The sequence below is a fragment of the Pantherophis guttatus genome, chromosome 1 (assembly GCF_059756535.1).
Source record: "Pantherophis guttatus breed Tessera chromosome 1, ASM5975653v1, whole genome shotgun sequence".
NCBI lineage: Eukaryota > Metazoa > Chordata > Lepidosauria > Squamata > Colubridae > Pantherophis > Pantherophis guttatus.
This window is the reverse complement of record NC_142063.1, coordinates 118,442,726-118,468,727: the sequence shown is the minus strand read 5'-3', so window position 1 is coordinate 118,468,727 and position 26,002 is coordinate 118,442,726. Positions and strand designations below refer to the sequence as shown.

Below are 26,002 nucleotides of genomic sequence, written 5' to 3'. Positions count from 1 at the left end.
ATTTGTAATGTTCAAGCTAGGGTTTTTTTTCCCCTCTGGGAGAAGAATGGAAAAGAAAAAGGCTCAGATGTAATTTTCTTTTGATGCATAGCTGAGAGGACAAATAGCCAGTTCTGAAAAAAGATATGGGACTGTATCAATAACAGTAGCACTTAGACTTATATACCGCTTCACAGTGTTTTTACAGCCCTCCCTAAGTGGTTTACAGAGTCAGCATATTGCCCCCAACAATCTGGGTCCTCATTATACCCACCTTGGAAGGGTGGAAGGCTGAGTCGACCTTGAGCCAGTGAGGATCGAACTCTTGGCAGTGAGCTGAATTAGCCTGCAATACCCCTGTGCCACCACAGCTCATCAAGAAAAGAAAAAGAAATTGACTAAGATTAGACCAAAAGCATTGAGAATATTTTCCTTGTTTTCCTTCTTGGAAACTAATCATTTAGATTACCTTTTCCTATAATGTGGAGGAATCTTCTCACTCACCTTAACTTCCATAAGGACTGAGCAGTTAATTTCAGGAAACACAAGTTAGACCTGGATACAACTTGAGGAGGTTGCTCTGTGGTGGAATATCTTGGGAGCTGCGGATGTTTCCACCTCTTTGTTTCGTTCCAGATGACCCATTTGCAGACTTACGTGGACCTGTACCCCGGCATCCTGCAGCAGGGCCTTTCTTCTCCCCTTTTCCAGCCTCATCGGGTAAGTGTTGTGGCCTGCCAGCGGCCAGTGGAACTAGCAACAGATTCGGACAGTGAGGAGGTTGGGGAGGAACATGAGTCTGGGGAAGGCTCTGATGAGGGCTCTGGGTCGGAGGCAGAGGGGGCGGCCAGGGCTGGATGCCAGTTATCAGCTATCTTCATAGTCAGACATCAGTGAGGCAGACGAACAGCTGGAGCCTGTTCCCAGTGTGCACATGCGCAGAGTTGCCAGATGAAGGGAACAGCTAAAGAACAAGGATCGACTTGGAAGTAAGGCCACAGGTAGACGATGAATGGCCCCTCACAGAGGGAATAAAAGAGTAGTGAAAGGGGAGTGGAGTTTGCTGGAGACAATTAGTTCACCTAATTGATTTTTGATTCTCTGAGGCTCCTTGCCAAATTTTGAAGATATCGGCCTGGCAGCTCTCCAAGCCAGATAAGGTCTGTGACTGTAAATTCTCCCTTGAAAGACTTTGCTGAAGGTGAATGAGAGGAATTCACTGTTTGTTTAATAAAAGGGGTTTTGTCAGGACCAGGATTCTGCTTCGTGCTTTTTGGGAAAGCCTAGGTCAGAACAGTAAGAAAAGAACAGTTGGAACGTAGGAAGTCCTCAATGCATGATCACTTTAGGGATCAAGATTTCCATTGCTAAACAAGTCAGTTGTTAAACGAATGGTATCCAATTTTGTGACCCTTTTTACCATTGTTGTTAAGTGAATCATGCAGTCATTAAGCGTATACAACTTTTCCTACTCACTTTGCTTTTCGGAAGCCAGCAGGGAAGGTTACAAATGGTGGTCATGTGACCATGGGACACTACAGCTGTTGTAAATACAGTTGCCAAACACCCAAATTTTGATCATGTGACGATGTGAATGGTACATCAATCATAAGTGCGAGGAGCAGTCATAACTCACAATTTGAGTGCCATGGTAACTTCTAATGGTCACTAAATGAATGGTTGTAAGTCAAGGACTATTTGTAGTTTCTTTCTCGGCCAGTTGCTACTTAATGGTTTTAAGCCGTTTTTGCCTTTGTAACAGCCCCAACCTTCCTGTTTGCCTATCCTGGAATCTCAACATAAAGCTTTGTGTATCGAAAGTAACAGTTCCCGTGCTGGAATACTTCCTTTTCTTTCGTTCCGGGAACAGCTGTGCCGTCCCTTGCAAATTACTCTTGTGCTCTCTCTTGTAGAGTTCTTCGCAACTTCGCTTGGTCCGGGGCTCAATGCAGGGATGGGCTTCCGCTCTGTCTCCACTTCAACAAGGTTCATCAACGGCAAGCGCATCACTACCAAGAGGTAAGTTTAACTTACCATTTATTTATTTGTCACCTTGGTGGGCCGCCCAATCTGGACAGTGAATCTCTTTGTATCTTAATATTTGATGGGCATTTTAATCGTGATTTGTTCTTTGTTTACCTTTCTGTCAACGTCTGGTCGTGTAGAACAGATTTGGGATCCTCTTCAAGGATGTTCAGGCCAGGGGTGAAATCTAAAATTTGTTACTACTGATTCTGTGGGCATGGGTTGGGGTGGGGGTGTAATGTGACTGGGTGGGCGTGGCCAACTTTTTTTTTTTTTTTTTTTTTACTTTTAAAAGCATTTTTTCTACAACAAAAAAATGCTTTTAGAAGCCTCTGACGATCAGGCAACTCAGCTGGGATCGTCAGAGGCTTTTAAAGGCATTTTTTTTCTACAGCCGAAGAGGTTGTAGAAAAAATGCTTGTAAAAGTTTTAAAAAGCCTCTGACGTGGCTCAGCTGGGCATGCGGGGGGGCAGGGATTTTTGCTACTGGTTCTCCAAACCACCCGCCGCCATCGCTACCGGATCGGGCGATCCAGTCCGAACCGGGAGCATTTCACCCCTGATTCAGGCCCATTCTTTCATCATGTTTTTTTGCTTCATTTCTACTGTTTTATTTCTGCTTCCTCTTAAAGAGCTTCATATTATATAACTCATGGGCATCACGTTGCTGTCATGTGATGTATTGTGACTTTTTTTTATTTTGCAGAGCTGGGGTGGGCGTGGCCTGCGCATGACGCATTCGGCCTGAGGTCTGCCAGTTTGACACCCCTGATATAACTCATCCCATTTCCATAGTGGAGGCTTGTTGCTCACCCAGTATAAAAAGCCTGCAGTAAGATGCAGACTTGTTCACCCATTCTAGTAAAAAAACAATGTGGCTTATTGTGTTTGAGGCCTGAACAATTTAAGTTTAGAATGCTTTGTGCTCTCAGCCAACCATATTTTACATTTTAAGTAATGATTAAATAAACTATGCTTCAGTGCACTGTGGTATCAGGACATATTGATTTGGACCAATATCCATCTAGCCCAATCTTGTTGGATACTGGGATATAGCTGTATTTCAGAGTTGGGTCTGACAATTGCCTTGATCAACGGCTGTCCTGCAAATATTTTACTTTTTTAATGTCAATATTTTGGAAATTAAACCTTATGGAGTGCAGGGAATGGAGAGACAAGAAAAGTGATGGGGAGACCTGAATTGCACATAGTTTCTTCCTTAGGTGCATCCGTTTATATATAATGTTTACTTAGAGGTGTGCAGCATTCAAATCCAAAATATTGAGCGCTTGGATGTGGCACAGCCCACTTCTGTGAGTTGCTGCATAAAGGAACCGTACTCAAAACACAGCTGCATGGTCTCAGGAAGACGTGTACTTGAGTCGATACCCTTGTCCTGTTTTAGACCTCAATACTGCATGTCTCTAACACAAGTGTGATGTGCTGTAACATTTTCCACACAGTCCCTGGGAATTCCATTCTGTATTGGGGTGCAATTGCTCTTGAAAAAAAAAATACATTTACAGTTCAGGTGTGCTTCTGAATGCTGACATGACAGCTTTTTGCCCAGCCCAACTTTTCTTAGGGCATCGTTGTTGTTGTTTTTTCATTTTTTTTCTTTTTTAATAACCACTGTAGGGCTCATTAGATCACAAAGCAGGAGGTAAGCTTACCAATGATTACAAGGCATTCCAAGCTTCTGAGTAAGTTTTTCAATTAAGGTAATTGACCTTACTAGCCAGCATTACAAAGTAACAAAGAAATTATTTTCCAGTGTTTTGGCATTGGTCATATTTTTAACCAGCAATTAGAAGTTTTTATTTTATTTTATTTATTTATTTGTTCAACTTATATGCCGCCTTTCTCCGAAGACTTTTGTATCTTGTAAGGCAGGGCTGTCAAATTTGTGGCCCGCGAACCGGATGTGTCACATGCTGACCATGCCCATGCCCGGTTTAGCGAAGGGGAAAAAAGTCCCGATACGTCATGTGACAACACAAGTTTGACACCCCTGTTGTAGGGTTTCAATCAGTAGTGGGTTGCTACTGGTTCTCCCCGTTTCGGGAGACCCGGTAGTGGAAATCTTCATAGGTGAGCTCTGAATGTCAGATGGGCCCTCCCCCTCCGCCCCTGCGCTATATCTACCTTTATTTTGTTTGTTTTTTGGTCAGCTGTAAGGCGCGGCAGAGAGGATTGCCATGCCTCAGCTGTTTTTTTTCTCAATGTGCTTGTGCAAAGTGCAAGTTTGGTGATCGCGCGCAAAGCGCGTGCACGATGCAAATCGGTGGTAAAACTGATTAGAACCCACCACTGGTTTCAGTGGTATGCTGGTGTTAGAGTTGCTTCTTTAATCTGAGCAGAGAGAAAGGAGTAAATCCCCTTGAATGAATCAAGGGGAATGAATCAAGATCTGCTTCTCAGACCTGCTGTTACATTTTTATTTTTATATTGGATACCTTGTATGTTTTTTTTCTGTGTAAACTGCTGAGAGTCCATTAGATTGCAGTGACACAAATGTGTTTTATTTAACTTTATTACTAGTTTATTCATTAGCAGTGAAGTTACTTCATGAAGATAGCACAACAACCAGCTTTGAGCTATGTTGAGTTGGTTTTATTTATTACGTGGACTCAACGTGGCTCAAAGCAAGCAGATATGCTGTCCCATGAAATAACTTCAGTTTTGAACCTCTCTCCTATTTATTAGGATCATTGAAAATGGACAAGAGAAGGTAGAAGTGGAAGAAGATGGAGAGCTGAAATCCATCCAGATTAATGGTGAGTAGCTTTAGAGCAGTGTTTCTCAACCTTGGAAGCGCTGGCTGGGGGATTCTGGGAGTTGAAGTCCACCCATCTTCAAGCTACCGAAGTTGAGAAACACTGCTTTAGAGGAAGAGAACTCTGAATACCTTAATAACTTCTTTATAAAAGTGCATAATATTTTTGGCCTCTAGGGTGACAGAGAGTTGATGGATATATTTAAAAGGTTTCCATGACTGCCCATTTCACAGCAGTCATTCTGGGCTGTGTAGAAAGTTAAAACAAAACAATCCCAATAATAAATGTCTGAGGTTATAAACAACTTGCAGTAAAACAAATAGCTGGCTCAGCAAACTTAACCTCTTGCTTGGCCCAAATGCCTGGAGGGACAGCCACGTCCCCAAAGTGAGCAAAACTGGAATTGGTCTTTTGGGATAATTGCATGGGGCAAAAAGCATGCATTAAACTTTTAAGTTAATGTACCTGTTTTGCCCCTCTAAAATCAGTCCTTTTGTTTGTTATAATCCTGCCTTTTTTATTTTGACATATAACTCAATATCATATCCAGCTTCTATTTTCCCAACAACAACCCTGTGAGATGAGTTGGGCTGAGCGAAAGAGAGAGTAGCTGGCCCAAAGTCACTCAGCTGGTTTCATGGTTAAGGCAGGACTTGAACCCAGGGTCTCTTGCTTTCTAGCCTGGTACCCTAACCACTAGATCAAACGTTTTGTCTCTGAATTTGGGATTGCGCGCTAGAGGACGTCTGGGGAGTATAGCACATGTGCTGGGGAAACTACCTGAGTAGCCACCCATACAGCTGCCACAGCAGATTCTGCAGATCGTATAATCCAAGCCTGCCTGCCTACCTGCAGAAATCTGGGGTCTTCCTGACAGATTGGATGTCAGCACACATCACCTCAAATAATTATACTTGCTGGGGAATTTCAGGCATTGTAATCCAGCAAAGGTTTCCTGGGCTGCTGAAGTTTCTGGTTAATGCTGTGTCAAGGTGGGTGTATGCACATATATGGTGGAGGGGGCGAAGGGATACTGAAGGATGACTTCCCCAGCTATTGGCTAAAACACGTTCCTTGCAGGCATCCCAGATGACTTGGCATTAGGCTTGGAACTAAGCCGGCGTGAGCAGCAAGCCCTACCGAACCGTGGGCCGCCAGCATCTCCTCCGGTGACATCACCTCAACGCCCAGCGCCCAAACGCCCATCCCCGAGCTCCTCCCCAGTGATCCTGTACACAGACAGCGATGAAGAGGATGAGGATCTTCAGCTTGCTATGGCCTACAGCCTTTCTGAGATGGAGGCCAAGAGCCAGCACAGAGCAGGTGCGAGAAGCCCCACGAAAAAGCAATCCAAAGGAAAGTCACAGTTGCCACAAGGGAATCTTGTCATGGACAGCCAAGCGGGTGGCCCATCCAAAAGCCCCGCAGGGTCCGTGGGAGGGGACGGAAAGGGGAGGGGCAAAACCAGAGACCCTTCACCTAAGAAGAAGAAGGACACTCAGTGCCACCTCCTGTGAGCTCACCAAGACTGTGTTTCATTGGCTGGTACACTCTGGACCTTGGCCAATGGAGGGTGGGACCTTGAGGATGGCTCTGATTGGTTACTAAGAGGATAGCCTGCAGGTCCATCCAGTCCTTGAGCTGGTGCCACTGAGTAAAGGGCAGGAGCAGATTCTGTAACTTGGTATGTGTAATTTGGCACGGAGGGGGTGGGTGGGATTGTCTAGGCATCTCCTGGGCTATAGAGCCCTGGTTCCTTGTACAAATTCAGGTTGCACCCTCTATTTTGCTGTTTTATTGCATGGCTTACTGCATGGTCTGACTGCGTGGCCTTGCCGTTCTGCTGTACCAGAGAGATTTGTCCTGGGGAATTGTTATTGGCTGCTGCTCCTTGATTATTGTTATAATTGAGCCCTGGGTAACGAGAAGAAAATGTGATATTTAAAACCCAGGTGTTTTTTTAAATATTTGGTTGAAGTGACTCAGTTTGGGCCTGTCCTAAATGAGGATGATTCTAGGGCATACTTAGGGTTTGGGGCCTTTTTCTGCCACCTTCTCCTCACCCTTACTACCAAAACTGTGCCTTCCTTAGCTAGTAACTGTCTGGTTGTGTTTGCACAAAATGCTTAACCAGATCAGTAAGGACCTAGTGGCTGCAGTAGCATACAATAGACTTGATTAATTCTAATTGTGGTTTCTTTAGTGTGTTATGTGTGAGCCCAGCACATTTCACCAGCTCATCATGTGAATCCTGAAAAATGGATTAAATTTCTCATCCAAGTTAAGCATATTGTGCAGACAGAGTTGTAATGTACAGTATATAGGAGATTAAAACCTCAACAGAATTTTGCTTCAGGATGTTATAAAATCAGAGCAGCCGTTCTCTATGGGCAGTTTTCAGTCTTCCAATAGCCCAGTTTGTGAACGTTTTGTCTTGGACAAGCAAAAGGTGGAGGGAGGAGGGAGCCAAAGCAAGAAATTTGCCATGCAGATCCATTCAGGTGGCTGGTATCTCCCACTGTGGGTCATAGTCCCATGTTTTATCTGTACAGGGGGCAGTGAATCTTAGATAACTTCACTGCTTGCAATTGTGATCTTCAAATCAAACCACTAGTTAAAAGAGGCTGTACATCTTTTTATTTATTGGCATGGCACTTTTTCCTGCAGACACCACTCGCTCACTGCTCACTTTAGCTATTGCTTGTGGGTATCTGGTACCTGCTATTTCCTTCCCCTGCCCCCTCCTCCTCCAGTTATCTTCTGCCTAAGAGTCGGGGTTGGGGTTGGGGGTGGTGAAGGCATGGGATCTGGTGGGTTTGCAGTCCTTTGCCTTTCTCTTTCCTTTTGTCTACCCTTGGTGGCAGGCCCTGGAAAAGGCTTCGGTGGATGCTTGATGTAGGAATGTAACTTGTTGGTGCCCTCTTTCTTTCTCTACTGTCGCCGCCGCTTGTCTGCTCACCTGCCCATCCCTCCCTTCCGTGCTTCCCATGCCACAGACCCTGAAGGACAGGCATATTCTGTCTGACACCCCTCCATGCTGCCTCCCTGCAGGTAACCCTCAAATGTTTATTTTACCTGATCAGTTGAAACAGCCATTCATCAGCAGGGCTGTGTATATTTCTAATACCCTTGGCTTTGACCATACATAGGCCAAGATGATCCATTCCTCTCAAAACATTTAAAGAAAATTCCAGGTTGCAGTACCTCTATGAGATTTCCTTCCGTTCTTATTATTTATTTATTTATTTACCTCCATTTATAATTTTAAAGTTTATTTTGAAAAATGCCTTGTAAAGACAATTTACAGCTATCTGTATTATTTTGCAGATACGTGTATTTGCTTGGGGAAAATATAATATACACAACCCTGGTCTTTTTGTTTTATGGGCCTCAGCCTGCCATTTAACTTGCTTGTCTCTGTGCAACTACCCTATGCTTATGTTCCTATTTGCTTTGCTTTCCATCCTGACAAAGAGGCAAGAGGTTGGGGGAGGAGGACAGAGAAAGAAAAAATGTTTATGAGGGATCAATTGGCTGGGTTATCCTTCGCTGTTAGGCCAGCCAGACAATATTGTTATGAAGGCAAGACTAGAATGTACGAGGGTAGCAAAGTGGAGTCAAAATAAATATTTCATTAAATGTTTCTGATGCCATCCACGGATGCAGAGAAAGTAAATCGGGATTTAGCAAGTGAAGACATTTGCTATAAATTGGGAAAGATTTTTGACACCTCTTCCAAAATATCAATAATGATGTGACTAAATTATATAGCCAAGATTGGGGGTGGGGGAGTTTGAGATGAATAGTGAGGTTGTGTGTGTGTGTGCACGTGTGCAAATTGTGAGCTCTGCAAAGGCAGTAGATATGGGTGAGGTGGAGTGAATCTGTTTCACTGCTTTGCTCATTACGAGGCTCCTCTCCACAAAAGTTCTTATCTCTAGTTTGCATCTAAATGTAAACTGCATCTCTAATTTCCTTCATTTGGAGAAAGCCAATTGCAGGATTTGGAGGCCTTGCGGTCTTCTTTCCACCCACCCCCACTCCCTTTGCAACAGTGTCTTGGTAGAACAAATATTATGATCAATAATAGACAAGGACTAATAGAAAGAGGCGGGAATCTTCTTTACCACAAGTAGTTCATTAATAGCAACTCTTCTGGGGTTCACATTCCTTATTTTGCATGCTCCAATGCACTCCTCCCTCGCCATACCAAGGTTGAAACAGAGTGGTTCTTGCATGATCTCAGGGGCTTGCAACAACTGTTTTGATGCTAAAGTACTCTCCCTCCTTTTCTTTGGGGAATATGTCACAGCTCAGACACTGCTGGCTGCTGCCCACTTTTCACTGTTGTCTAATTCACTTGGTGTCTGTATTTTTTCTCTCCCTTCCCCTCCTCTGTCTCCTTGCTTGTTTCCCCAGGTGTGTTCTGAGTCTGGAAGAGCCATGGGGATTGCCTTTCCAGCATTCGTTCTCGTTGAAGGCTGCTCAGGCCTGGACTTCACTTTCTGTTCTCTCCCTGAACCTGCGGGGGGGACTGGCAAGTGCAGAGTGTTTTTATTTCCCCTTCATTCTTTCTGCTGCGTAGCATGTAGCACTCACTGGCTCAGGCAGGCTACAGCCTGTTTGACGTAGAAGTAGCTATCTTGCTGCTCCATAGAGCCAAGGCCTTTTATACTTGTGAGCACTCTTCACTGGTGCTCATTGCCCTCTTAAGAGAGCCTGGCTGAAGAGTGGGGGGTAGTCTTGAATGGTCTATCCAGAGAGGCAGTGGTGGGTCAAGAAAGCCAGAATCTCCTCATCGGCATGGGCTGCAGCAGCATCTTCAGCTGCCCAGGGACACATGGATCTCAAGACAAACACCATTTGTGTTTGGAGAGTCATATGAATGGGAACAAAGAAAGTTTTGTTCAAGCACCAGGGTAGACTCTCATGTTGTGCAAAAGGCAGCCTTGGCACCTTCCCCCACCCCGCAATCATATACAGAATGATATCTGAACTCCCAGAATTCCTAGCTAGCACAATGGCCCTGCTATGAAGAGAATTGTGGGAGTTGCAGTCCCAGCACATGGCAAGGCTGCTCTAAAGCCAGGGGCTGGACATCAAGTTTCTCCCTTAGAGCAGCAAGGACTCTTCCAGACCAGTCACTGCAAAGAGAGTAAGTTGGACTCTCTTGGTAGCAAGGAGAGGGCTAGGTCTGTGGCTCATCCTGCCCCCCCCCCACCTCCGACCCTTCTAGCAAAATTCTCTTGAAATAATGACTACAGATAATACAACCCCATTCAACATGTCTGTAACTTGGAGTGGATCTGGTCTCTTTTGTAATGCAGAGTGCTGGCCTGGTATAAAAATGGAAGACATTTATCAATAAACTTATTTGCAATTAACGCTGTCTCAGAAATGTTTGGAAAGAGGTTAGGAAGGAATTATTTTGATCTTTCTGAAGTTCGATAAAAAGGCTATCGATGACAGGTTATTCAAAGAACAAATTCTCCCATTTGGTATTCTGCCTGCTTCCACACAGGACAAGCTTTGTATTTCCCCAAAGTGCAGTAGTATTTAGGGCATTTTTTTTTAACCTCCTCTAATTTATTATCCTCTTAACAGAAGATAAAATTAAGCCTGGGTTGGATACTTTAAAAGGTTGCTTCCATGGTGTTTAGGGTTATTGCCTCCTATACACTTACCTTTAGATACACCTTAAGAGCTACTTACAGCTTCATGGTTGAAGAATAAAACTAGCTGGAGGAATTGCCTTGTGAAAATATATTGAACAGCTTAAAGACTACAAAAAAATAATTTCAACTGGTAATACCCAGAATGCTCAGAAAACAAAGTGGTATCCTTGAAAGGCATCCACCCAAGGCTTGATATGGCAAAAAAGGGCTTCTAGAGAGCCTGGCAATTAAGGGTCAGAGCCAAACCACCTATTTCACAAAAGGCCGTCTGCCATCTCCCATCCGCCCACCCAGATTCCTGACCACAGGTATCTTCCCCAAGGTTATAATCCTATGGTTGCATATGGGGTGGTGGTGGTGATGGGTTCGTTAAAATCTTTCTCATTGGACCTACTTGAAACTCTGTTGATTTTTCCTGTAGACTCAAGATAACATGACTGTTCAGATCATAAGTGTCCCTGCCTATGTATTCTGGGGTGGGTGGGTGGGATCAAGCCAAGGAGGCAGGAAAAGATGGCAAGGCTAGTGCTTAGATGAGATAAAGTGTGAGCAGAAAAGGCTTAGGCACAGACAGAACTTGCTTGGTGTTCCTTCTGCTTGTTGAAAGGGCAGCAGACAGAAAGGCAGGACGTATTGTATTTTTAAGAATTTCAAAATTAGATGTGTATGTATATGTGTTTGTACATAATACACCCACACCCATTCCCAGGCACACACATAACAAGGATTGGGATACCACTGTACCCTTTGACACCACGTGGGTAACTCTCTGACTCCTTTACATGCCAGCCCTTTGGAGCTAATTCTTCTACCTCCAGGAAAATACCTGACACTCCAAGTTGTTATCTATAAAGCCTTTGGCATGAGCAGACAATGCATTTGTTCCTGCCTGGTTATACACAAGATGGGGAGGCTGGGCTGCAGCTGCACAAACGCGACACAAAACCTTTATTCACATCAAATACAAAATTAGATTCTCTAGAAATGTCTCTTTGTGATAAGTAACACTCAGGAGAAAGTAGGGAGACAAAACAGCAATTAGCAGCTGTAGGGCCATCTCCCTGTGACGTTCCCTTCCTCCGTTTAGGGAAGGGAGCAAATGGTTGTGACTAGGCTTGGCTCCAGGCCTGCAGGAAACAGAGAAGGAGGACGACAATGGGACAACAATGAGCGCAGAAGCCATGTAAGTTCTTCCCCTGCTGTGGGCACAGGATCAGACGGTGAAATTTAGAGAGGGAAGAATGGAAGGATGAAAACTGGCAATTGATGTAACCTAGCTTCTGCTAAGGCATTACCATTTCTACTCATTCATTTGGGCACTAGGGCTAAGCAGGATACTGAAGAGAAAAGAGAAATGGGCCCACAGCCCTCCCACTGCAAATCTACTTGCTTTGACCAATGCCCGTAAACATAAAGTAGGCACTTCAGAAAACTGGCCTTTAATGCATCTCAAAAGGCGGGCTAACTCTGCTTTGGACTGCAGCCCCTGTATTGCTCCATGTCACATCCTCTCACAACTAGAGGTGACCTGGCTGTCTAGAAAGGGACCCAACTCTTCTATCCACCAAGGGCTGCTTCCAGAGAGACCAGGGTAGAGTAGGCCTTAGCAGCATGAGGAGGGTTATAGGATGTTGGATGGATGAGATCCAATTGGGCAGGTAGGCAAGGGGCCAATATTTCCACAGGGCAGTTAAATGCAGCCATGGTGAACCACATGGAGATGACACATGGTAAAGGGAAAACACCCCAGGCAAGAACACGGCAACAGCAGAGGCAAAGGGTCAGGTTGGGGAATCACCAAGTTGGAGTATGCTGAATAGACACTTCATTGTGGCAGAGCCTTCAGGATGGCATTCACTTCCTCTGCCACGGCTGTCAGTGCAAACTCAAACTGGTCCTGGGAATACAAAAGCCAAGTGTGTAAAGTAGCATGGGCATAGGCAAGAGTACCAAGGATTTGGGTCCCCATTTTACTTTTCTCTACCCCGCTTCCCCCTCTTAGAAGGAAGAAACGCTACCCCCTCTAATAATCTAACTATTCTTTTTTAAAAAGCACTTTAACTTTAGTTTGAACCCTTTAAACATATGTTCCGTCTCTCTTCTTTCTTGGTTGAGAGGTTCCTTCTTCCCCAGACTAGTATGATGCACTTAAAGATAATATTTGATATTTTTATAAATAGCTGGGACATTGATTTGTTATTTTGGACTACATTCCCTTAAGTAGTCAGCTCTTCCATTAAGAGGACTGCACAGAATTCTTGTGAGCAAGGAAGCATCAATACGTACCTTAGTCTGCACCACACCTGGTCTCTGGTCCCTCACATGCTCCAAGGTGGCTGCAATATCTATCTCCTTCACACCTAGTATAGAGGTGAAGAGGTAAAAATCAGAAATTGGTGAATAAGAGCTGTTCTATGGGGGCTTTGGGGATATTTGTATCTGCATAAATTCCACATTCAAAATATGTGAGTAGACACAGAAGAGGTTAAAACAAATGTAGAGTAGATGCCAGATAGAAAAGATGTGGTCTTCAAAGTGTAATTTGAAGGGATCTGACCATTTAATGATGGCAGTGTACACTGTATTTGCACTCTTGTGGAATTGGTATGACAAACTCTAGGGAAAAAGAATTACAGTAACAAGAACTTCAGCCAATATATAACTCCATATATTTGCTAAGTAGGTAGTAAGTAACTGATTTAACAGTAAATGTAATCTAATTTAATAATTAGTAAATAATCAGCTACATAAATCAATAAATACCTACTTTATGAAGATAGTGAGGAGGGCACAGGAGCTATCCAGTATATGGAATGGGGCATTACTTTGTCTACTGGACAAAATGTATGCATGATCTCTAAAAGAATGAACTCATTTCTTCAAGTTTATTGACAGCAAAAAGTTGAGAGAAGCAGAGAGGCTTTTGACAAATGCCTTTCTAAGGTCTTTAGCATGTTAACTTGTTGTTACACAGAATTAGCCTCTTGTGGGAAAAAAAAATATTAGTTGGAAGAAAAAGAAAATAAACAATTGGAAGGAATCAACATCTTGGGAAATGAACTATGAAAGGAATATTGAAGGAGGCGTTTCTATTTCAAGAGCATTATATCAAAATATACATTTTTAAAAAGGGCAGATTCTTCCCAGGAAGAAATCTGATGTGGACTCCAAAAAATCATTGCTGTTACTGCTCAGGTTGCTCTTATATTTATTTTATGTATTTATTAACATTAGGAATTTCTAAGGACAACAAAAACAAAATGTTCTCCAAAGAGACGTGCTTACGAAATGATTTCAAGTATTTTCAAATAGCCTAAAAAAACTATTCTGATTGTAACAAGTTGTATTGCTGAATATCCTAAATTAAGGTTGTACAATTTTCTTTGGGTTGAGGATTTGGACTTGACCTTAAATAGTACATCAGGGGCTGCAAAAAGTGGATGGAGTCAAGAAAAAAGAATTCATGAAATATTTTTTTAAAAAAGTACAATAATATTCTTCATGCAGTATGGTAATTTTCTAATTCCATCAAATTAAAAAAAGCTAGATTTTGAAGGTCCAAAACTTTCACTGAGACATTCATTGTGTAGCTAACTGATCATAGAATCAATTAGTGAGAATGTAATCTTTTCTTGTCAAAATAATACCTCTACTCCGGCATTAGAACATAATAATATGAATGTTTTAGACTTTCTATCACTAATGTTCAGTATTAAAAAGAATTTAAGAGGATTCAGAAAAGTCTTGCATAGCTACCCAAACCCTAATCCAACCTGAACATCTGTTTGATAGTACACATTATTAAATAAAATATTATTTGAGAATTCTTTCACAGTGTATTAAATACGGAGGAAAAATTATTAATTGAATTTGACTTTTTATTTTTGATTTTTGCTAATATTCCTCACTAAAGTTTCCTGAGCAAAATTAGCAATTAAAGAATAAGAGAAGGATCAGTTATGGATGAACAACTGGCCGTGCAGCATAAACCTATACTAAGAATAATGACCAGTCTTTGTGATTCAAGGATCTCAAAGAATCTATGGTGGAGTTCATGCTGATTGGTTAATCTTAAATAACCAAATGTAAAATAATGAGCAGTGAGGTTGTAATTTTTTAAAATAAGAGATTATTCAGGTCTACTGAGAGAAAAGAAAGCTCTGGAGTAATATATTTATGATGTCAGTGAAGGGAGATTTTAAGCTTAGAAAAATGGAAAGTATGATAGAAACATGTACATATATATTATGTGAATGCAGAGGGAAAGCTTGTTGACTCTTATAATAACTAGAATCTGGGATCATCACTGAAATTAAGTAATGGGTGGATAAGTAAATAGAAATATTTCTTTACATAGTTAAACTATCCACTACAGCAGGATGCAGTAACTCAATTAATTGGAGTATCTTTAAGAAGGCAGGATACGGCTATCAACAGCAGGAATTAGTAATCTCGCTTTGGATTTCTCAAAGGCCTGTTGCTATGGGAACAGACTAGCTAGGCCATTTGCCTGCTGCACCAGACTGGACTTTCTTATGTTGAATTGACAGACTGTTTGCAGAAAATGGGTTTATATAAGTCTCTTCCTTCCACCGTCTCACCTTTTGCCATTCGGTTTAAAACCATGTCAATAAGAATGTATGTTCCAGTCCTTCCTGCGCCATCACTGTAAAAGACAAGGAAACACGCTTGAGGTTTCAAACAATAGCAGGCTACATAATCTTCACTAAGTTCAACATTGTTCTGACCTAGGCTTCCTGAGACAGTAAAAAGCACACAATTAGTCCCAAAAACCCTCTTTTTATTTCAACGGCTGCGAATTATGTTCATTCACAGCCTGTAATGAGTCACAAATAGTTTGTAAAGAGTTTGATAGAAGTCTGCCACAGTCCTTCGGGATAAGGCTGATAAGCACCCACCTTTATCTCCCTTGACACACTGCCAAAGACCTAATTGGCAATTAGCTTTGCAAGGCCACACAGAGCACAGAGTCAAAATGGAGTTTCAGAAATTAAATCGACCAGAACAAACAAAGTTGCTTCCTGCAAAGGCTCACGTGCCCTTGCTCCTCCTTGTCTTATGGCAGGGGCTAATCATCTCCAAGCCTTACTCCCGAGTCGTCCCTTTTGTCTTAACTGTTCTTGCCTTCTGGCAGCTCTGCACATGCACGCACTGGGAACAGACTCCCCCTGTTCCTCTGCCTCGCTGATGTCTGACTGGAGGCTCAAGAGGCAGCACATAATTCCCAGATGGCCCTGCCCCCCCCCCCGCCTCTGACATGGAGCCCTCGTCCGAGCCTTCCCCAGACTCCAGGACTGGCCCATGTTCCTCCCCAACCTTCTCACTGTCTGACTCTGCTGCCAGCTCCGCAGGCTGCTGGCGGACCACAACAAACATGAGGAAGGTCTGGCTCATAGAAATCTTCTGATCTGCTGTAACTTCAATGATCAGCCTTCAGTTTTGACAGTGCTACTTAGTTCTTGGAAGGATGTTTATGAATCTGAATGGCAGGTTAACCTTTTCCTGACCAGATTTTTGAACTTGAGGAAATGCATTTGCTGTGAGGGACAAGATGCTGGCTCTTTGTCTTGCCTTGCCACAATATTTTTCATAACTTATTTATTTATTTGAATGTATTAGCTCCCAACTCCAATGGACTCTTATTCTTGTCACACACACCGGCAAAAGATCTCACATTCCTTGTGTGCTTGAAAAGTCCATCAAAGGAGAGCATTTTTTTCTTATGACATTTGTTCAATCCTCTTCAGTTTCTCCTAGTTGCTCTCCCCCATTATTCCTACTGACCAGGTTATTACCTGCAGTGCACGACGATTGGGCATGACCGGCCCCGGTAGCATTTGTTCACCTTCCTGCCGGAATAATGAGAGGATGGAATCAGATAGGTGAACTCTCAGGGAAAAGCCATGTGGATTAAGCCCTCCCCCCCCCCCCCCCCGCTTATCCCTGAACAGCCAAGCAGGAACAAGCATCAAGGAAAACATTCAGGAAACGAAAAGTATTTCACTTACAGCTGGTAGGTTGCAATCTAACATATGAAAATTGCATGTGTGGGGAACATTATAAAGTCACCTGGAAAACATTCATGCATCATCAAGACAGAGCAACTGGAACAATACCTAAAATGGCCAAATTATGTGTAGGGTTGAAATCCAGTAAGAGGCTAAGGAACTAAGGCAAAATATACCATATGCTAGTGTTCAGTTTATTTCCAACTAAACCAAGTGTGGATTTTCCATTGAAAATCACACAGGCACCCATTTATACACTGGAAATACTTGAAAATGCCAAATTGTCAAGAGAGTAAATAATCTATGTGTGAGGCGATCTTATTTTTGTGAACCCTCTGAAATTTGTCAACAAGTTGAATGGATTTGTGACTTCTCATTCATTCTCAGAGGAAAACAAAACATACCTAGGAAAAAAAATGTGTGTGCTTCTTTGTATGACTATCTAATGGAGATAAAAGATTGATGATATGGATCCCTTCTCTTATGACGATACCATTATGTCACATCTTGTTTGCAGGCTTTGGTTACCAACATATTAGAAAGAAAATATTGCTCTTGACTATCAGTATGTACGGTAACTTGCTCCTGTAGTAAATGACAGGTGAATCATTCTATTCACCAATCATCTTTTGTTATAAGTTCCTATTTTGGGGCAAGGCACTATGGTGTCCCCTAAATAATCCAGCAAAATGACATCATGCCAAAAAGTCTGAAGAGACAGAAGTCATCCATTATTTCCCTGAAATTTGATATGTTTAATCCTTTCCATTCAATAGCCTAAGTAGTGAAACCTGACAATGCCTTCAACAGGGTGGGGAGGGGTTGGAATATTTTTCTTGGTTGATTGTTGTATTGTTCCATGTCCCAAAGAAACCCTCCATGTTCTATAATATTGGAAGGCAAAAGAGGCAAAGAAGAAAAACCTGCCAAATGGCATTCAAACACAAACCTAATTTATTTTACTTGGAATTTGGTTATCTGGCTGCTTGTTTTCCCTTTTTTCCCCCTGTAGTCCCTCCCCCTAAATAACCTTCTTTTCCTATCTGGAGAGTTGGCTTCTCCAGTTGAAAAGGTTTCACTGTGTCTTATTAAAAGCTTTCTTTAATGGAAGACGGCATGAGTGGATAACTCTTATCTGCTTTTCATAATGTTCTGACAATTCAGATCCAAACTAGATCCGTTTCCCTGGAGCTGGGCTGAATGGAGGCCTTTGGAGGAAGAACTAAGAACTTCCCTACTGAATGGACTACAAATGCATGCATCAGGAAGGATTTAGTCTGACTGATGACAGCTTATTGTACTTTTTGTGTGTGCAAAACATGATGTAATTATTTTGGAAGTGGTTTATTCACCGTTCCTCCTAACATACAGTATGTAGCAAGTGAAAATTAATACATACAAATTGTTCAGAAGACCAGTAAAGTTGTTGGCATGAAATTCGCTAAATGTTTTCTTTATTATGAACACAATTTAAGTGAGCAGTGTTCCATTTCAATATCAGAGTGCTGATGACGGTGCTAATGATTTATTTGTGGACTTCTCCGCAGGCTGTCAGAATATCTAAAAGCTCAGTGGGTGTAATCAGGCGTATATAAAACCTTTTACAGTTGAATCACTTCCAGAATGCTCAACATTGCTTGTTCCAAGACCAGAAGGGCCCATTGTGAAGTCAGAACATTCTCTGACAGAACATTCTGCTCACCCCACGGTGACTCTGTGATACCACACGCCCTATATTTCTATCGTGTTCTTTGCTAGCAGGCTGAAAAAATCTTTACCTACTCAGAAGAATCTTCCCCCCATGTATTTGCCTGGGTGTTGTCCTTTCACCCATATCAAGTCATATGATATATATTAAATGAAACTCGAAAAAAATATTTGAAAGTGATATTTAAGTTGTTTGGCTGCTGGTTATTCTAGGACAGTAGGGTCTAGGATGAGAAAGGGGGGCTTAATTCTACTGTACATTCTTTAAGTGTTGTGACATCTTTTGAGCACTGTGATGAAGAAATACTTAAATTCTGGTGCAGCATGCCAATTTCAAATTCAAAGATGGTCTTTTGAGTGATTTGTAGAACTACCATCCAAATAAGCAGTGAATAGCTGAAAATATATGCATGTTTTTGAATTACCCATGCTGCTGATTGGTAGGTTATAAGAGCAATCAACCAACTCCACTTTTACACGGATTGACAGCTGGGTTGGTGGAGACTTCAGGATTTTTTGCCCACACAAACCCATCCAAGGCTTTCAGGGTACGTCTCTCTCTCTGGCTTTGAACCTTCATTCATCCCTAACTATTATCCAGTGGAAATCTGTATAAGGGAGAGTACCAGGATCTCCCCTTTAGACTCAGTAGGACAAGAGAGCAGGTAATGGACACAACAGCAACCCAGGCCCTCTCCTGTTCCATGCCGCTGGCACAGCAGCCAATGATCACTTTTGTGACTATGCAACTGGGCCAGGATTACTAGCTGCAAATCACAAAAATGACACTGGCAGCTGTGAGGAAGAGAGGAAAGAGAGAGGAAGAGGAGGAGAAGAGGAGGTGGTGAAGAGGCGAGCGCATGGTACAATGCAGTCAGAAAGACCTAACATTGCTCCATAGTGTATGTTCCACAAACCAAGACTTAAGAGGAAGAGGTACCAAGAGGGATAAACAGTAGTTAAATGAAGATCCTCTGGTTTTAATTTGCCGAGTATGTGCCCGGGGCTCCTCAAATGCTCAGAAGGAGCCATTGTACCTCCATGCCATGAGGTCCTTGCCTGCCCATTGATTTCCAAGCCTTGAAAGTCACATATACACAGAATGGCACATTTTTAAGTTGTTGCAATGCACAGATGTGACATTATGTTCCAGAGTTCTTCTTTTAACAGCTGTCTGATAGAACAACGCTACGTCTCACCCAATCCCAACTCCCCCCTGCATAGGTATTGAGCCAATTGCTGGCAGAGAGGGGAGGGGGGGGAACAGGTGAATCCAAGAAGAGAAGGAGCTTATGAGAGTACCTGGAAAGGACAAGATAGGGAATAAAAGAGATTAGAATAGTTTTGAAAACAGGAATCTAATGAGACACCAATCACGCCATCATTTTGTTCTAGGTTAAAAAAAAAAAAGGAATAAACCAATTCTCCGATTCCTGATCATGTTTTTTCAGCTTCCTTTGTCTTATATGTTTCTCAAAGTTAGCATAATCAGAGGCTTCTGGAGCAATTGGGACAAATATTGCTACTCTTGTGATTTTGCAAGAATCCTGCAACGGTATTGCAACCTACTACCTCTACCTTAGCATTCCCTGTTCGCAGAACCTTCTAAATAACATTCAAATTATGCCTCCCGACATGAAGATTTTCTGAGGTTCCTTTTCTCTTATATTATTGTGACGGCATAGCATCTACATCACACAGGGCACTTTGAGTTGTGTTATTGAGTCTTGCTATGTAGTGCCTTTGTTTAGTATGGTGTTTTGCGATGCCTAACAGCAGTAGCGTAAACACTACATACAACTGAGCAGTCAAAAGTTCTTCATCTGTGAAAAACAACAACAGTACCAGATTTATCCTCTACCTCCATCTCCCTAGCATGAGGGGCCAAACATCTATCCACTCTGTAGGGCTCCAGGCTGGATTTTGCTCAGGTCTACAGCAACAGCCACTTCCAAGCAGAATTGAATTAACTGCAATGCATGGTCCCAGGGGGCTTAAGTGTTCTAGCTATTACAGGGGCTTCCAGCAGAACTAGTGCCCAGCTATTCATAAGACTTTTTTTTTACAGCAAAGATCAGGCTATTATTTCAGCTGCTGATGGTTAAAAGGAAATCACACCCTGAGCTTCCATGGCAATCTCTGATTGAATGAGACTGGGAGTGAGGTATTTCATGGCTCTAGAAAGGCCACTAAAAGGGCCTTTGAGGGAGCTCTCTGGGAAGCAAGCAATAGAGGGGGTGTGAAGCAAAATCAGCATCAAACTGTGGTGATATTGTGGGTGGGAAGAGAACAAACTTTCACTTTATATTAGGTGAAGAGAGCCCCAAATCCATATCGCCATACTCTCTCCAAAGCTCACTGAAGCATGCCTGCCTCAGAAGAAAGGAATCAGCTTCTCTTCCTGGTTACTTGTTTTCAATTAGTTAGAATACACAGGCCTCATGGCTGCCTGTCGTGGGCCAACCCTTGGGTTTTCGGTCTCTGCGGCCAGCTTTCATTTTATAGCAAGGCTCCTAATATTGCCCAGGACCCTTTCCCTGACTGTTTTGCAAAAGGAAATAAGCGATGGGGCCTGGAGTATCTTCAGAAACTCGGCCAGGTCCCCACCCCACAAATCATGTCTCTCTCTCTCCCCCCCCGCCCCCCAGTTCCCAATAGGAAGACAATATTCCCTACCTGCGGAAGTCAAGGAGAGGCCGAGTGGTGGTAGGAATGCCCTCTGCTGGCCAGCTGAGGAAGTGAAATTGCGTCAGAGTCCGTGTCTCCTGTGATTGCACATTCTTCAAGTAGAAACTGCGCACCAGGAAATCCTCACACCAGATGTGCTCTGAGACAAGGTTCACCTGAATGGAGATATCAGGATTTGGAAAGGGAGAGAAGAAGCATGGGATACTTGCAGCCAGCAGTCTCCTTCACATAATAAATCCTGCCATCTTGTTTTCCTGCTATTCTCTAAATACTTGATAATGTATTGGGTCTGTTAAAATGCCTTTTTCTGCCTTTCTTTTTATAAGGCTAGAGCATAATAGATGCAACATGTGCCCATAATTTTGCTGCCCACAATCAGAATTCATGATGGCTTATCTAGATCATTATCAGGATTCAGAGGCTACTGCTTTTGAAGATGATATCTTTCAATTAGTCGTGGGCCATTCAGTGTGCCATTTTGAATCAATCCCCTTCTTCTACAGAATGGGAATTCCAGTCACTGCGATTCGATAACCATGTAACGTCAAATGACATAAACATTTTTCTGCTTTCTTCATATCGCGAGTAGCACTTTCACAATTTGATACATTATCCCACTTCCGACTCCCAACACTAAATGTAAAAAAAGAGCTGTATTGCTCAGGAAAGCTTCACAGTTTGTATAGATGGCTGTGGGGTCTAGGGAGGAAGAGAAAGAGAAGGAACATTTCCATGGTTTTTTTTTTGTGGAGTGCCTGAAAATGAAGTATGCACAGGAATGAGATTAATTTCATTAATCTTCCACAGGAGTTTAATTTGCACACCCAGCTGTGTTTAGCCCAACTGCAGAATGCTCACACTGTTGGGAGGTACATCAGAAAAGGACATCATTGCTACCTCAGATATGGCCCTCTTCTCAGTGACTTCCCCACAGCGAAAGAGGAGGAACCTTTGCCACTTTTTGCTCAGCATTGCAAAGACATAATTGGTCAGCCTTACCTCATAGATGTGGTAAAGTGAGGATCCCTCATCGGGCCAATAGCGGTCACACTGCTTGACGCCATCCTCCACCAGTGGGGTGAGCATGACAATGACCGTGCAGCCATTCTCCCATACCATCTACATAGACGGGATAGGCAGGAGATTCAGCAATTATAATACTGTACATTCCGACTTCTCCACATTGAACGAAGTGCAAATGCCATCCCACATGTGAAAAGAGTGAAGAGACTAGTTCATGGAATGTCTCTGCCTCCAATTAAAACAAAGCAAACACAGACATTTAAATTTCCTTGGGCTGCAAAGTCAGTGTGGAAATATATTGGGTATGTCTAATAAAATTCTAAATGGGAAGAGAGGAACCCAGCAGTTTCTCAGCTTCTCAAGTGTGACGGTCTATCTTTCTGATGCGTTACTTCTTATTCATTCATAACATAATTCAAATAAAACTGTACATTCATACATTCATGCTTTGAGGAGTTTGCCACTGGAGATGATCTAGCCGTAGTATTTCAATATGTTGGCATGGAGCACAATCCTGCCCTTGTTTCAGAATGAGAAGATGGACTCCATGCTCTTTATTGTCTATCTGCCATTCTTCTAAAGGCTTTGAATATATTGCCAGGGATTATAGAACCCCTGTGCCAAAGAAATATCAGTCCAAATGTCTGTTGAGATTCTCAGTCATCCAAGTCATTGTTCTCCCAAAGGTGCTTTTTTCAAAAGACAACTGGACTTTGTTCTGAAGCTTCTTGGATGAGATGCGAAACATCGTCAAGGAAAAACAAAGTCCAGTTGCCTTTTGGAAAAAGCATATTTGGGACTATCAGTCCAAATACCCTATCAGGCAACACAGGAATGCGAGCCTTTTAGAATAAACCCTTTCCATGGCCCTCTTACCTGCCAAAAATCAGCAATGGTGTGGGACAATGGACCTTGTGTTGCAATGTATGCTGGCATCCGTGGATCATGGTCAATCTGCAAAGAAACAGAGTATGAAGTAAAATAGCCTTCCTCCTCCTAGTGCTCTTTGAACGAGTATGGACTTCAATTCCTAGTTCTTCTATGCTAGCTGGGAATTCTAAAAGGGAAGGAACAGAAGAGAATTAGACTGGATAAAGTAGGCTCAAGGGGATGAGTTGTAGATGAATCTACATTAAAGATTTGCTATCACCATCTAGATCCGTGATGGCGAACCTATGGCACGCATGCCGGAAGTGGTAAACAGAGCCATCTCTCTGGGCACGTGAGCCGTCACCCGTTGCTCTTCTGGATTTTGGTGTGGCGGCCAGCTGGACTTCATGCATACGCCTGCATTCCGGTAACTGGAAGAGCAGCTGCCCAGCGCAGGCATCTTCCGGTTTCTGGTCTTCGCGTGCACATGCACGGCAGAAACTGGAAGACCAGGTGAATGGCACGCATGCATGCACTCGAAACCAGAAAATGCCTGTGCTGGGAGGCTGCTCTTCCAGTTACCACAATGCGGGCACAATCGTGTGTGCATGGTCCCATTTTGGCACTTGGTGTCAAAAAGGTTCTCCAACACTGATCTAGGTGTTTGGGCACACACCCAGGAATCTCTTAAGAGCTATGGAAGTTGATGTAGAACACATCTGATTGAGTAGTTATTTGACTTTGCTTATCAAATTCATTCTGGATAAAGATACTGCAATCGATCCACAGAGCGACCAAACTTGACTTTATGTTATTAGAAGTGCAATGTATTACTATGAAATGGTATTGCCTACAGTTAAATTATCCACCAGCAGCAAACTAGATGATCAAGATGAACTTGAATGAATTAGATTGAAGAATAAATAATCATGGCCAGCTTGGAGAGGAAAAAGAGAGAGAAAAACATCTGATCCAGAGAAACAAATGCTGTCCAATAGCACCCACCTATTGCCCTTAACGGAACACTGCTCTTAGAGAGACACTGTTTAAATCTTATATCCTTGATGGAAGGTAGGAAGAACGAGACACACAGAATATCTTTCTAAAGTGAGAAAATATGCAGACAGATTGAAAAAGGAGAGACTAGTTTAATGGATCAGTTGTCCAATTGGGAACCGCAAGACTTCACACCAAGAAGTGAGAAAGTCTATCTGCTTCTAAAAGGCAGGTGAGAGACAATTGTGAGGCCTGGCTAACAAATACATCCTGGGAACGGAAGGTAGAGCTGATGGCTGAAGAACAGATGGCATTACACCTTCAAAAAAATGATGAGTGTGGCACATTTAATCCAAAGTAGCAGGGCTGAGGGTGCTTTGGGACTGTCCTTTCTAGCTGAGCAATGACTGCTCTCAACTTGGCAAGATAGATGGCACAGGCAGCCTCTTAAAAAATGGGCCAGTGAGGCAGCATTTGGTTGGATAGGGAGTGCACTAGCAAGGAGAGGAACTTGGGTGTCTATCACTCACAATGGGGCTGGCATTAATGAAGTCACTCCGCGATGGGTTGCATTCCATTTTCAACTTGATGCGTGCGTGGTCATCTGGGAACAACAGAAAAAAACAAGGAGCTGATGGTCTAGTCTGGCCGGAGAAATCCATAGCCCCAGAATTGTATGTGACTTGTAAATTCTTTCCAAAATGAGGTTGAATTTCCAGGTTGGGATTTCTTAAAAAAAAAAAAAAATCAGTAATATGACTGTGGCTTCTCTCTATTTGTAGATTGGAAGCTTATGAAAAGAGCATTATTACCCTTTAAATAGGTTGAACATATTTAAGGAAAAAAACAACCCACCCCACGTCAGAGAAAGTCAGAAAATATGGCTCTATCTGCTCTTTGATGTGACCCTACTCAATGTACTGCCCATTTTATACCGGTGTCCCATATACCACAGTCTTGCTGCACTCCCTTCTCCAATGCCTAGTTAAGCGCAGGCCTACAGCCACCACAGTAGAACCATGCACTGGCCACACTCCAAGCCTTCTGCTAAGCCAGCAAGGAACAGGAATAAAATGGGACAATCACATCCCTTAGTGCCCATAGGCAGTGCTTGTATGGACTCACAGGGCACATAATCTGGGTTGCGGTTCTTCTTGACATTGGCTTCATGCTGGGCAGCATCACAAGTGTTTGGTTCTGCTTGGTATGCACACATTGCTTGCCACTCTTTAGCCAACCTATCACGATTACGTAGATGGTCCTCCATATATGCCTGTGGGGGCAACAGAACAGTTGTCACATCCTGGACCTCTCCATCTTCCTCCCCCCAAAGAGATTACTGAGATCTATTGAAAGCATTTTCTGACTTGATACCTTCAAAATGTTAGGGGACTGAATTCCCAGAACTGACAATCTCAATAAATCTGATGACTGTCACATTGCTGTTAAAATCTAGGGCACTGTTTTTTACCTCAGCATCTTTAAAATGTGTGGGCTTCAACTCCCAGAATTCCCCAGCCAGCCATGTTGAGTTTACGATGAGTTTTATTTACCAGGTTTTAATTTCACTAAAAAAAGGAAATAAGTAAAGCCTCCGAAAGTCTTAATTCTTGATGATCTCACGTATACAACCATGCAATCATCAGGCAGCAATATGGAACTACTTTGCTCTGGCCATTCTCTCCTCTCTCTAGAATTCCCTCATGGTCTCCAATCAAATCTATCCTCAGATCCAATCTTGTTTAGCTTTTGAGGTCAGCTGTGGTTGATTAAGTGGGGCCACTTAGTTGGTGTTTCATTTCAAAAATGGCACCAAGCATCTATGTCTTCTGTAAAGCTCCATCTGGCAAGTTTGCAAACCTCTGCCAAGCTGTCCAAACAGCACAAATATGTAGTGTGTGGGTGCTCCTCACCAGAATCATGTGTCCAGTGGAGATATCCATGTTGGACTGCACAGGCTCTTCACACCAAGATGGCGTGCTGCTGTGGGAGCTGGGACTGGCCTGGGGTGCATCGCTGAATTGCGAGGAGACACTGCTGACACGAGAGTTTTCGGCAGGAGCAGGGGGAGGAGGGGTTTCTGCACGGCCAAAGAGGGACTTGGCAGCCATGTGCTGTCGGCAGAGCTCCTGTGGGAAAGATGACCCAGCTACAGCAACCATGCACATGGTCACTCAGAGCAGACAAAAGATCGGAAAAGCAGGGAGTTGGATGGAGCCAAAAGCATTCCAAT

General features: G+C 43.0%; 2 protein-coding genes across 9 annotated transcripts in view; one reads left to right on the top strand and one right to left on the bottom strand.

The window, feature by feature from the left end:
- The window catches only part of DNAJB2 (DnaJ heat shock protein family (Hsp40) member B2), a 31,874-nt gene extending 21,709 nt beyond the window's left edge, over positions 1–10,165 (top strand). For 2 of the 8 annotated variants that reach the window (XR_004594171.3, XR_015731091.1), the window contains exons 7-12: positions 616–699; positions 1,893–1,998; positions 4,711–4,781; positions 5,862–6,104; positions 7,646–7,832; positions 9,201–10,165. Coding sequence is in view for 6 of the 8 variants with exons in the window: in XM_034433783.3 (XP_034289674.1) it covers positions 616–699; positions 1,893–1,998; positions 4,711–4,781; positions 5,862–6,298 (698 nt within the window). In the remaining 2 variants the exon portion in view is untranslated. Of the gene's footprint in view, positions 1–615; positions 700–1,892; positions 1,999–4,710; positions 4,782–5,861; positions 6,454–7,645; positions 7,833–9,200 lie in introns of those variants that run through there. The other 6 variants (XM_034433786.3, XM_087881615.1, XM_034433787.3 and 3 more) reach the window with 3 other exon arrangements.
- Positions 10,166–11,375: 1,210 nt separating this feature from the next.
- Positions 11,376–26,002, bottom strand: part of PTPRN (protein tyrosine phosphatase receptor type N) — a 45,076-nt gene continuing 30,449 nt past the window's right edge. The window contains exons 14-23 of the mRNA XM_034433779.3: positions 25,683–25,898; positions 24,895–25,042; positions 24,300–24,373; positions 22,780–22,857; positions 21,880–21,999; positions 20,869–21,035; positions 16,273–16,326; positions 15,058–15,122; positions 12,743–12,816; positions 11,376–12,353 (exon numbers count right to left, since the gene is read on the bottom strand). Coding sequence (XP_034289670.2) covers positions 12,282–12,353; positions 12,743–12,816; positions 15,058–15,122; positions 16,273–16,326; positions 20,869–21,035; positions 21,880–21,999; positions 22,780–22,857; positions 24,300–24,373; positions 24,895–25,042; positions 25,683–25,898 — 1,068 coding nt within the window. The 3' untranslated portion in view covers positions 11,376–12,281. The remainder of the gene's footprint in view (positions 12,354–12,742; positions 12,817–15,057; positions 15,123–16,272; positions 16,327–20,868; positions 21,036–21,879; positions 22,000–22,779; positions 22,858–24,299; positions 24,374–24,894; positions 25,043–25,682; positions 25,899–26,002) is intronic.